General features: G+C 44.3%; 1 protein-coding gene across 12 annotated transcripts in view; it reads right to left on the bottom strand.

Annotated features, from left to right (window-relative positions):
• Positions 1 to 7,816: 7,816 nt before the first annotated feature.
• The window catches only part of RIN2 (Ras and Rab interactor 2), a 250,681-nt gene continuing 246,390 nt past the window's right edge, over positions 7,817 to 12,107 (bottom strand). For 11 of the 12 annotated variants that reach the window (XM_033185474.1, XM_033185472.1, XM_033185473.1 and 8 more), the window contains one exon: positions 7,818 to 9,655. In XM_033185474.1, the coding sequence (XP_033041365.1) occupies positions 9,332 to 9,655 (324 nt within the window). In that variant the 3' untranslated portion in view covers positions 7,818 to 9,331. Of the gene's footprint in view, positions 9,656 to 12,107 lie in introns of all 12 variants that reach the window. The other variant, XM_033185479.1, reaches the window with a different exon arrangement.

Consider the following 12,107-nt stretch of genomic DNA (forward strand, 5'->3'; position numbering starts at 1 on the left):
AGAACACTGGCAACAAAATTTAACCCCACCTGGCACCCCCCAGTAGGATACTGGAGAATTTTCTTGTGGGGAAACCACGTGACCCAGAAGAAAAGCTCCACAGGTGTTGACATATGACCAGGTTGCTACATGGTCACCCTAAGGAGAGGACTACCATACAAAAGGGTTCAATCCTCACTTTCCATGATATGGAATCAATAATTAATGTCTTATATTGAAAAAGAGGCCGGGCATGGTAGCTCACACCTGTAATCCCAGCACTTTGGGAGGCAGAGGTGGACAGATTACTTCAGATCAGGAGTTCAAGACCAGCCTGACCAACACGGTGAAACCCCGTCTCTACCAAAAAATACAAAAAACTACCTGGGCGAGGTGGCGGGCGCCTGTAGTCCCAGGTACTCGGGAGGCTGAGGCAGGAGAAAGGCGTGAACCCGGGAAGCGGAGCTTACAGTGAGCTGAGATCCGGCCACTGCACTCCAGCCTGGGTGACAGAGCGAGACTCCGTAAAAAAAAAAAAAACAAAAGTAGCTGGGTGTGGTGGCACATGCTTGTAATCCCAGCTACTCAGGAGGCTGAGGCAGGAGAATCGCTTGAACCTGGGATGTGGAGTTTGCAGTGAGCTGAGATCGTGCCACTGCACTCCAGCCTGGTGGACAGAGTGAGACTCTGTCTCAAAGAAAAAAAGAAAAAAAGAAAAGAAAAGAAAAACCATTAAGCAGCAGTATCAGCATCTTTTTAGAAGTATGGAGATAAATAATGAAGACACAGCTGGAGACGTGGTTTGGGGGAGGAGGTAACAGAAATGGGATTGGGAGGAGGCTCAGGGGCTGCTACCTTCCATTGCAAGGCTTCCAATATTTGGTGTTGAAAACTATATATTGTGTGTGCTTTTTAAAAATCCTCCTTGCCCTAAAAAACATAAGGCAAAATCATGTGAGTAAACCGGTGTCATCTGGAAAAACAAATGAGGGCTCAGGATCATTCAGAAAGGTTACCTGGAGAAATGGAAGAGTTCTGCGAAATTCACCACACTTTACCTTTGAAATCGTCTGCTGGGGATTCCACAGGAGCTTTTTCCAGCGAAGTTTTAAATCATTCACTCCTTGCTCACCAAAGAGGTTTTATTAAACACATCTTTGTTTCTCGAAGTTGATGAGTAAAAGGGTCTTATGATTAGTAGATTCTCAGGGAATGAAATGCCTTTAAAAGGAAGTTGGCTGTTCTTCTTCTTTTTTTTTCTGAGATGGAGTTTCACTCTTGTTGCCCAGTCTAGAGTGCAATGGTGCAATCTCGGCTCACCACAATCTTCGCCTCCCGGGTTCAAGCGATTCTCCTACTTCAGCCTCCCAAGTAGCTGGGATTACAGGCATGTGCCACCACGACTGGCTAATTTTGTATTTCGAGTAGAAGACGGGGTTTCTCCATGTTGGCCAGGCTGGTCTCAAACTCTTGACCTCAGGTGATCTGCCCACCTCAGCCTCCCAAAGTGCTGGGATTACAGGAGTGAGCTACTGTGGCCAGCCCAGCTGTTCTTTAAGAAAATAAAAAAACTTATAAACTTCCCATGTCACATGCAGACAATGTGACTAATTAACTGTGCATGACTACATCCGTGTATGCACACATGTGCATGTGCAAGCAGCTGGCCCAGAGATCCCCCCTCTGCTGCTCCTGTGTGCCCTCACACAGGTGTTGGAGGTGAGAGAAGTCACTTTCCAGCAAAATCATTAAAGTTTGACTTCAGCAATCCCACCTGATTTTCAGAATCTTTTCCCCATGCCCTTCAAGCCCCTTTTCCCTGTCAAAGCAAGAATATAATTGAATATACATAAGGAGGTAAAAACTTCGTTTCTGACATTTGTATGTTAAACCTTTTGTCCATAATGTGGTGATTTTAAACGAAGTTATGCCTTATTCTTAGCAAAACAATTATGAGCTATTTTCTTCTCCTTTCCTGCAGGGTTCTAAGAGCAGCACACCTCCTACATTTGTGTATTTGTATCAGCTGCACAAATGCCACTGCCCCAAATATACCTTGAACGAATGCTTCTCAAGCCAACTCTAATGTGCACGTGAATCTTGTTAAAATGCAGATTCTGATCCAGCAGGTCTGCCAGGGGTCTGAGATTCTCACAAACCCCCAAAAGACGTGATGCTTCATCCATGGATTATGGTTTTCACAGCAAAATCCTAAACTATCTGTTCAATGAGAGTTTGCGATTTGTCAGGTCTCATATTTTCATGTGCTAGTGAAAAATAGAAGTTTTGTGATGTCCTAGCTGCTTCACTTACATACATTTTTCTGTTTAGTTAGTGAGTCTCTAGCATTTTATTGTTCTCTGTAGTTTTTCTTTCAGTAGATAATAGATGCATAAGTCTCTTCTGCATATGATTGGACATCAATAGGCTGCAGAGAAAAATGGGAGTGAGAAAGATAAAATGGACGGAAACTGCAATCTGGTAAATAAATGCATTCTCTCTTAATTTGTAGAAGTGGCGAGAAGTCAGAAGCACGCACATCAGAAATAAAGAGAATTAATCACGTCAACCTCTGTATTCTTCTTGGTAAAGCACCATGTTTTAAAGAAGAGTCATTTTAAGTGATATAAATGTACATATAAATTAGTGAATATGATAAAGTAAAAGGGGAAAAAGGTGGAGGAAAGTTGTTTAAACAATCACTGACTATAATTATGCTTTTACTTAAGTAATAATTCCTTTTTGGGAAATACTATTTTAGACTCTTGTGTAGGCAGAGATAGTTCCTCTCAGGATTTCACTCTGGCAATGACTGGGAAGCTATCAAGACGTCTCTGCAACTTGCCTTGCTCCCTTTTCCTTTCTTGGTGAAAGTCACCCCTGGCTATGGGCCCTGATGATGCTTTTGACCAGCAGGGAATACTGGGGAAAATGAGCTACTCCCAGCTCACACGCACACACCACCATCACCGCCATCACCACCATCAGCAGTAACAGCAATGAAGTTGCGCTGGGCGCGGTGGCTCACACCTATAATCCCATCACTTTGGGAGGCCGAGGAGGGTGGATCACGAGGTCAGGAGATGGAGACCATCCTGGCTAACATGGTGAAACACCATCTGTACTAAAAATATAAAAAATTAGGCCGGGCGCGGTGGCTCAAGCCTGTAATCCCAGCACTTTGGGAGGCCGAGACGGGCGGATCACGAGGTCAGGAGATGGAGACCATCCTGGCTAACACGGTGAAACCCAGTCTCTACTAAAAAATACAAAAAACTGGCCGGGCGTGGTGGCGGCGCCTGTAGTCCCAGCTACCCGGGAGGCTGAGGCGGGAGAATGGAGTGAACCTGGGAGGCGGAGCTTGCAGTGAGCTGAGATCCGGCCACAGCACTCCAGCCTGGGTGACAGAGCGAGACTCCGTCTCAAAAAAAAAAAAAAATAGCCCAGCGTGGTGGTGGGCGCCTGTAGTCCCAGCTGCTCAGGAGGCTGAGGCAGGAGAATGGCGTGAACCTGGTAGGCAGAGCTTGCAGTGAGCCGAGATCACGCCACTGCGCTCCAGCCTGGGTGACAGAGCGAGACTCTGTCTCAATAAATAAATAAATTAAATAAATAAAGTTAATAACTAGTTTTCACTTTATGTTTGATCTTCCTACACTGAGCAACCTGCCCCAGTACATTTTTCTTAAACCTTTGATACCCATTACTGCCTTTCTTCTGTTTCACTAGAAACTTGCCATCAGATAATAGCATGAATGGGTAGGCAGAAATAAGCAGTAGGGGTGAAATGCCAAAACAGTCGATTATCTAATAATCATAAGAAGTAACATTTAACCGCGCTTATGGCGTGGTGCCTGGATGTTCTAAGCACTTTGCATGAATTAATTTATGTTTGCCTTACAGTGACTGAAGAGGCAAGATGCTATTTTCATCCTTGGCTAGTAATAGGTACATATGTTTGATAGGATACATGTGGCTGTTCCTTTGTAGATGTAACCTGTGAATGTGTTTTTATTTTATATGCACATACGGTCTTTTTCTTTAACTTTTAAATCAACCCTAGTTGATATGCTAGAACAGCACTCTCCAATATGGTAGCCACCCCCCATGTGGCTATTGATTATTTGAGACATGGCCAGTGTGAAATGAGATGTGCTGTAGGTGCAAAATGTGCACACGACTTTGAAGACAATACAAAAAATAAAAGAATGTAAAATACCTCTTTAATATTTTGGATTAATTGTTGAAATATATTTGAGATATCATGAGCTAAATAAAATTATTAAAATGGATTCTACCTATTTCTTTTTGCTTTTCAAAAATGTGCCCACTAGTAAATGTAAAATTACCTATGTGGCTTGCTTCATATTTCTAATGGATAGCACCAGGCTAGAAGTACATGTTCCATGGTCCTCTGCCAGCCAAATCAGGTTGAGAATGCATGCTTGGTTAGGTGTCAGTGGCCTTGGTTAGGCAAGGTGTTACTTCTCCCAGGTGTGTTTTTATATTAAAATCCACATTTTGATCTAAACTAGTAGTTTTCACAGCAGAAGCACCTTGGAAGTTTAAAATAAATATGGCTGGCTGGGTCGCCTCTGCAGAGATTCTGATGGTCTGGGCAGTTGGGGCATTGGGAGTTTTAAAAGGCTCCAGGTGACTTCAAGCTGACAGCCAAAGCTGAGAGCCAGCTATTCAAATGGAAGAGCAGATACTGAGTCTTGGTGACAGATAGTGTGGGCGGGTAATGTTTGCAGTGGGGCCACGTTCACACTTTTTGAGTCTCTGGGTGGAACTACAGAAACAAACTGTGGAAAGGATCAGAGGCTGCTTTTTGGCAAGGAGCCTTGGAATAGAGTTAAGAGCACCCTCAAATCTATGGCATGAGGGAAAGCCCAGCCCACAGAATCATGGTGGGGAAATGGGAAGAAAGGCAAGCAATGGAGCTAATTATGTGTAGTGATATTTCCGCCAGGAAACTGAAGGCGGGTTACAAAGGTGAAGGCCGTCTAGGAGCTCCTCCCTGGTCACCTGTGGTCCTCAGGTTCTGAGCCCCTCTCCACAGGCCACAGGATCTGACCAGCCCCATTCCCCAGCAGTGAGAAATGAGGGTTGGCTATAGTAGTACTAATGTGTACACTCAAAGGAAATACTCAGATTCATTAATGTAATGATATTCTAAGTGTCTTATATAGAGCTTCAGAATTCTGGCAAATTCTACTTTTAAATGGGAGAATTTGTATTAGACTCCAGATAAGAAACTCCTCCCCCACCCCCACCCCCAACCACCTCACTCCAATTGAAGCTTCTCCAGGGAGGTTTCTGAGGGGAGGCCTTGGTTACACTTTCTCAACTATTTGGGAAGCTGAGGGGGTAGATCCCTTGAGTTCAGGAGTTTGAGAGTAGCCTGGGCCACATAGTGAGACCTCATCTCTGCAAAAAATAAACAAAACTTAGCTGGGCATGGTGGTGCGCGCCTGTAGTCATAGCTAGGCTGAGGTAGGAGGATTGTGCTTGAGCCCAGGAAGTTGAGGCTGCACTGAGCCAAGACAGCACTACTGCATTTCATTTCAGCTTGAGTGACAGTCACACCTTGTCTCAAAAAAAAAAAAAGGTTATATGCCCACACCTTTCGGAATAATTATTTTTTTTAACTTCCCATACCTATGTTTCTTGCAAAGCTAGTATTCATGTGGGAAAGGTTTGTGCCAACTGCCACCATTTTTGATGTTGGAGTAAAATCGATCTTTTTCTAATCAGAACCTGTTTCTTGAGAAAAATGCCACGTTTTCCTCCTCCCTCCCTCTCTGCATTCTTTTTTCTTTTTTTTTTTTTTTCTGAGACTGAGTCTTGCTCTATTGCCCAGGCTAGAGTACAGTGGCGTAATCTCAGCTGTCTGCAACCTCCGCCACCTGGGTTCAAGGGATTCTCCTGCCTCGGCTTCCCGAGTAGCTGGGATTACAGGCGCCTGCCACCATGCCTGGCTAATTTTTTATTTTTAGTAGAGATAGGGTTTCACCATGTTGGCCAGGCTAGTCTTGAACTCCTGACCTCAAGTGATTCACCCGCCTTGGCCTCCCAAAGTGCTAGGATTACAGGCATGAGCCACCGTGCCCGGCCCCTCTCTGCCTTCTTTACTTCCTTTCCTTATCACCTATTTAGGATTTTGCAACGTTGGGTGATTTCTTTTCCATATTTCCAACTGAATTAGAGTTAACTAAATGACCAAAAGTACTTTTGGTCTCAAATTCATCATCATGAAAATGGGCCGAAAAAATGAGGACACTTAGAATTTTACTATCAGATACTGCCAGATGATTAAAGCACCTGTATTCTACACATACTGTGCCCTTCTGAGTCCTTCTTGTGCTGTTTCTATTTCTCTCAGACTGCTGGCAAGTGACCAGGTGTGACTAGGTGTGACCAGGCATGACCAGGCATGACCAGGCGTTAAAGAAGTGCTCCCTCATTTCAAGTCTCTTAAAGATGAAGGTAACAGCTGCCCAATGAGAATGGAACCGCATTTGTGAATGGAAGCACTCATAGCTGGGTTTCCTGTACTTTGTATTTTCTTATAGATCTAAAGTTGTAACTTCCACATAATATGAACTACTTCAACAGTTTCTATTTCTATTCTATGTCCCTGGGGAGTGGGGGTGGTGCTAGAGTGAAAGGATTTGGCAGTGCATGCAACATTAAAAAAAAAAAAAATCCCTTCCTTTGGCCGGCATTCAACTTTTATAACATGTTTTTATTTTTACTTTTTTTGCGGAGGAAAGACAGGGTTGCTCTGTCGTCCAGGCTGCAATGCAGTGGTGTGATCGTAGCTCACTGCAGCCTCCAATTCCTGCGCTCAAGCGATCCTCCCACCTCAGCTATAATGTATTTTTAAATTTGGAAATGCATTCTCGTCTTCCTCCACCCAGCGTTGTATTTTTACTTTCCTCTTATTCCCTCCAACCTTCACCCAAGTCTGTTTCCTGGCAATTTGAGAAGTGAGAAATGCCTGCGTGGGGGAAAAAGTGAAGGCACATGTTGTGTTGTAATTTTAATGGGGAAGCATTGCCCAATGACAAAACCAGGGACTGTCTTGTGATGTCGCTTTCTGCCCACGCTACCTTTTCCTCTTCTGAGCTCGCTCTCATCCCGTGGAAGGCTGTAAGGCTGCCTCGCATCCAGAGGCTGTGACCTGCTTTAAATCAACAAAGCATGATGATCTTAGTTTGAAGAGTGGGGAGGACAACCATATGGATTGAGCTGTCAACTTTTATTTCGTTGTAAATATCAAAAGCAGGCAGCCCATTCAGTCCTCATTCTGATCTTTACGGATCTTTCCAACTGATGAGTTAGAAACCCTTTTAAACTCATGTTTTCCTTCCTTCAGCCAGGAAGGATTTATTGAGCACTTACTATTAATATATGCCAGGCACCGTTCCAAGCATGGGGAGTATAGCAGCGAGGAGACCAAGCCTCTGGCTGTCAATTTTGAAACAGCACTGAACTTTCAGCCAGGGCACTGCAGAGGCTGCGTGAGGACAGGGTGGGGCTGTCTGCAGGGCCCCAGCTAACTCCATATTCAAATTACCTGTGATTTTCTCTAAGTCCGACTGAGCCAAGTACTGTACTAGATAACCATGGAAACACTTTCAGGCGGGAGGATGATCTTTTCCTTCTGCTCCTTAACTTTTGCCCCATATCAGGAGGAGCTTCTGAGAAATGTGAGCTTTTCTGCTTAGCCCCTCAATACATCGTCTAACCACAAACCCTGGCTCATATTTCATCTGTCCATGACACTGTGTGGTGCATGAATATATTCTTACTCTAAAGAAAAAAAAAAACCAAAGGATATTTCAAAAATTATTTTCACACATGATTATCATACAGTATTACAATGTATTATGTGCAAAATTCCATTTAAAAAATCATTTACAAAAGTACAACACAGTATGTGCTGAGGGTTCTAGTTCAACAAAAGCCAAGGCTAAAAAAGGTACAAGGTACAAAGCCAACCAAATTAGATGACTATGCATCTTTACACAGTACAATAACATGTTTTTGTAACTACCTGTGTTACATGGATACAAGACCCTCATAGTTTGTGCACCTGCAAACTGGTTTTATTTAACGTAAGTTTAACTTCACTGCAGGTTCTGATAATGTAGATTTTTTTGTGTGTGTGCATTTTCGAATTCTTCTCCATTATACAGCATCTTATTTAACTCAACAAAAGCCACATTGTACATTACTTGGTTTCTGGTCCCAATAATTTGATGCTGTTAGTTTTAATTTCTATGGAAAAGGGAGAAAAGGTGTTCTTCTTGATTTTTATTTTTCTCAAGGGGCTTTCAAAATTGTTTCTAAAAGCAAATCACACATGGAATAGATTTTGCCAAACCTCATTGCATATTTACAGTATTTTAAGCGTAGGTGGTTCCTTCTATCTCTTTTTCTACATCTTTCGAAGAGCCTGAACCAGCAGACTGCACTCCTCAGTCCTTTGTTAGAGTCCGTATTTCTCTCTCTACCTCTCGCTACATTCATTTCTCTCATTTTTCTCAGCATCATTTGCTTAAAAAACAAAACAGCAAAACACCACTAAACGTGAACAAGAGAACAGTACATCCGATTTCCAAAGGCATTCTGCGGCCAGTGTCAGGAATACGTTGCTTTAAGAAATCCAGCAGTCTCTCCCCACAAAGTTGCCAAAACATCCAGTTACATAAGAGAGACTTTAAAAATGCAATACTCTCAAATCCAGCAAGAGATTTATTTTTGAATATTAAATGTTAAAATCACATGCATAATTATAGAATATTTTAAAGTTACAAAAATATTTTAAAAACCAATCCTGACAGTTTACCTGCAACTGCTATAAAAATTTCTATGAAATATATAAAAACATGAAGGCTCTTTGTATAAAAAAAAAAAAGGAAAAAGGAAAAAGGAAGGCAGGAAGGGATGAGGCCATCCACAGGAGTGAGAATCACCTGATGCACTGCATCGCAAACATCTGCTGTTGAATTCAAAAGAACTTGTATCTGAAGCGTTTCTTCTGCACATATACATACATGTAAGCCAACCTAGAACCTGACTGGGGGTAGGTAGCAAACAATCTCAGGACACTTCAACCATCAAATGCAATTCTCCATTGCCAAAAGGGAATCCTACTGCTTCACGAACCTCAGCTACCTTGCGTGGCTGAAGTTGCCCTTGGCTGAGTTGGCCTGTGGATGGCTTAGTCACTAAACGGAGGGGTCCCCGAGGAGGTGACTGCTTTTCAAGCTCAAGCACATAGAAGCCAGAAGGCAAGGCTTCCAGCTCCCCTTTGGATGCACCACTGGGAAGTCCTGCCTCTCTTCTAGGAGGTGGTGAGGTCTTCTTCTCCGTTCTGGAAAATGACACCGTAAGGATCGTTCTTGATGCGTTTGTAGACAAAGTGGAAGATGTGGGGCTGTGGTCGACTATGCAGCTCCGCCTTGATTTTTTGAGGGTAAGTGTCCTCTGCCAGCTGCTGCCATGTCTCGTCAACGAAGAGAAAGAGGCTGTACTCCTCAGGGTCCCCCACCTTGAACTTCTCAGCGCAGATCTGACACACATCCTCGGTGGTGATATAAGGTCTCACAAGGAGGGTCTTTCCTGTGCAACCACTGTTGACCTCCTGAAATGCAACTCGGAGGTAATTCTGCAGGTGGAAGAGGAATGTTGAGACAGTCAGAAGAGAAAACTAGGTAGTGAGCATGATGGGGGAGCGAGTGGGGGGTGGTGACTGTGAGCCACTTCCAGGCCCTGTCCTGTCATAATGCCCGATGTCAGGCCATGAGGCTTCAAATGACAAGGAAAGAGGCTGATCTGACTTTGGACAGTGGAGAGGATAACTACATGATTCATTGCAACTGTAACAAGCAGGAAGTCCAGGCAGCCCTGGTTCTGATCTTTCCATTTCCCTCATAAAGTCTGCTTAAGAAACCCCTGCTTAAGAGTGTGAACCACATCCAATGCTGGGTTTCTTCCCAGCTTGAAAAATAAACCAAATAGCACAAGAGTATGAAGGAAGTCAGCAGGAAGAGATTTAAAATATCTACACACAACAGCACGCACTGTGCTCACATTTTGTTTTTTTCTGTTCCTTTTAAGAGATGAGATCTCACTATGTTCCCCAGGCTGGACTCATACTGCTGGGCTCAAGTGATCCTCCTGCCTCAGCCTCCTGAGTAGCTAAGTCTACAGGTGCATGCCACTGTACCTGGCTTGTGCTCACTTTTGACACACTTTTTAAATAAATCCTAATCAAGGGCAATAATTTAGGTTGAATCACACACATACAAAAAACATGCTGACATTTGACTATTTTTTATCTCCCTCAAATGGTGATTTCAGGTAGTTCAATCTAATACAAGGCTCCTAGTGGCTCTGGGCACAATGTGGAAAAAGTCAGAAGGAAAAGAACGTTGATCTTGCCAAACACTTTGCAGATGGAGGTGATTACATGCAAGGTGGTGCTGCAGGAAATTAAACAAAGACATTTGCAGGCTCAGGCGCTGCCATCATGCCAGGTACATACTATCATGAAATATGTAAACCTGTGGTCTTACAAGATACAAAGCCCAGACCAGGCATAACTCACATCAGGCTCTCCTAGATTTTGTGGCCCCAGACAGCTTTGCTTCTGTTTCCTTAAGAGTGGCATTATCAGATGAAATCTAGAACACCCAGGGAAATTTGAGTTTCATCTAGAAAACAAATACATTTTATCTTCTAAATCTGGCAACCCTGCTCAGCAGTGAAGGGAAGGAGGGCTCTCTGCCCAGGCGCCTGCACGGTCACCACGAGAGTTTCCTGGGATAATGGAAGGGGAAGCTCTCGGGAAGGACTGTGAGCTCTGCACATGTAAGCTATGTTTCATATCTGCTTCCAGTGGGGACTTTTGCTAGCCCAGTGACTTTGCAGGAGAGGTGAGCTAGTGGGAGGTGCCCAGATTGACACTGACACTCTTTGAACATTTTTTTTTTTTTTTAAGAGACAGGGTCTACATGATCCCTGTTTGACTAGTGCAGAAACTGAGGCACAAGAGAGGCTAAGTAACTTGCCCAAAACCACACAGCTAGGACATGGCAGAGGCAGCCCCACCACCTTGACCATTAAGACGCACTGCCTCTTCCCATGTGAGAAGACCTCTGTGCCTGTGACCTCTGATTCAGGGGTTTCAGATGGAGCTTTGGGTCTGAGGTTTTGCTTTGACCCCCGAGTCGAGTGCTGAGCATTTCCTTCTTTGGTTACACTCTGAGAAGGCATGCACCTCCAAAGTGAGCAGGGTCAATGAAGGCAGGAGGGGGTGGCTGCAGAAGAAGGCAGCTCCACGGTGTCTGGGGGTCTCCAGGTGAAGAGGTGGAGGAGGAAGTGTGTGTTGGCAGGTGGGCAAAGGAACAATGAACTTTTCTCACTTCCTCTGTTCTGTCTCAGCCAGCTCCCCCCTGGATGGCTGTATAATGGCACCCCAGGGGTCTGCAAACACTGAGTGGCACAGGGACCTTCTTAGTGCAACAGGATGGGGAGAGTGCAGCACATGTATTCTCATTCTTTAGGTTTATGTGCTTGAGAAGGAATTTCTGAGAATACTGAAATCTTGGAGAAGAATGAGCTGATCTCGGCTTTCAAAGATGGGCTTGCCTTGTTTTTGTTTGTTTTTGAGAAAGGGTCTTATTCTGCTGCCCAGGCTGGAGTGCAGTGGTGTGATCTTGGCTCACTGTCGCCTCAAACTCCAGGGCTCGACAGATCCTCCCACCTTAGCCTCCTGAGTAGCTGGGACTACAGGTGTGCACCACTACACTGACTAACTTGAAAATTTTTGTTGTTGTTGTTTTGTAGAGAAGTGGGTCTCACTTTGTTGCCAAGGCTGGTCTCCAACTCCTGGCCTCAAGCGATCTTCCTGCCTCAGCCTGTGAGGTGCTGGGATTACAGGTGTGAGCCACCTCATCTGACCCTCTATTTTCAGAGCTCTTATAAAAGAAAAAAAAAAAAAAAAGGCCAGGCGCAGTGGCTCACGCCTATAATCCCAGCACTTTGGGAAGCTGAGGCGGGTGGATCAGTTTGAGGCCAGGAGTTTGAGTCCAGCCTGGCCACCAGGGTGAAATCCC

The sequence above is a fragment of the Trachypithecus francoisi genome, unplaced genomic scaffold (assembly GCF_009764315.1).
Source record: "Trachypithecus francoisi isolate TF-2019V2 unplaced genomic scaffold, Tfra_2.0 Lachesis_group21, whole genome shotgun sequence".
Classification (NCBI taxonomy): Eukaryota; Metazoa; Chordata; class Mammalia; order Primates; family Cercopithecidae; genus Trachypithecus; species Trachypithecus francoisi.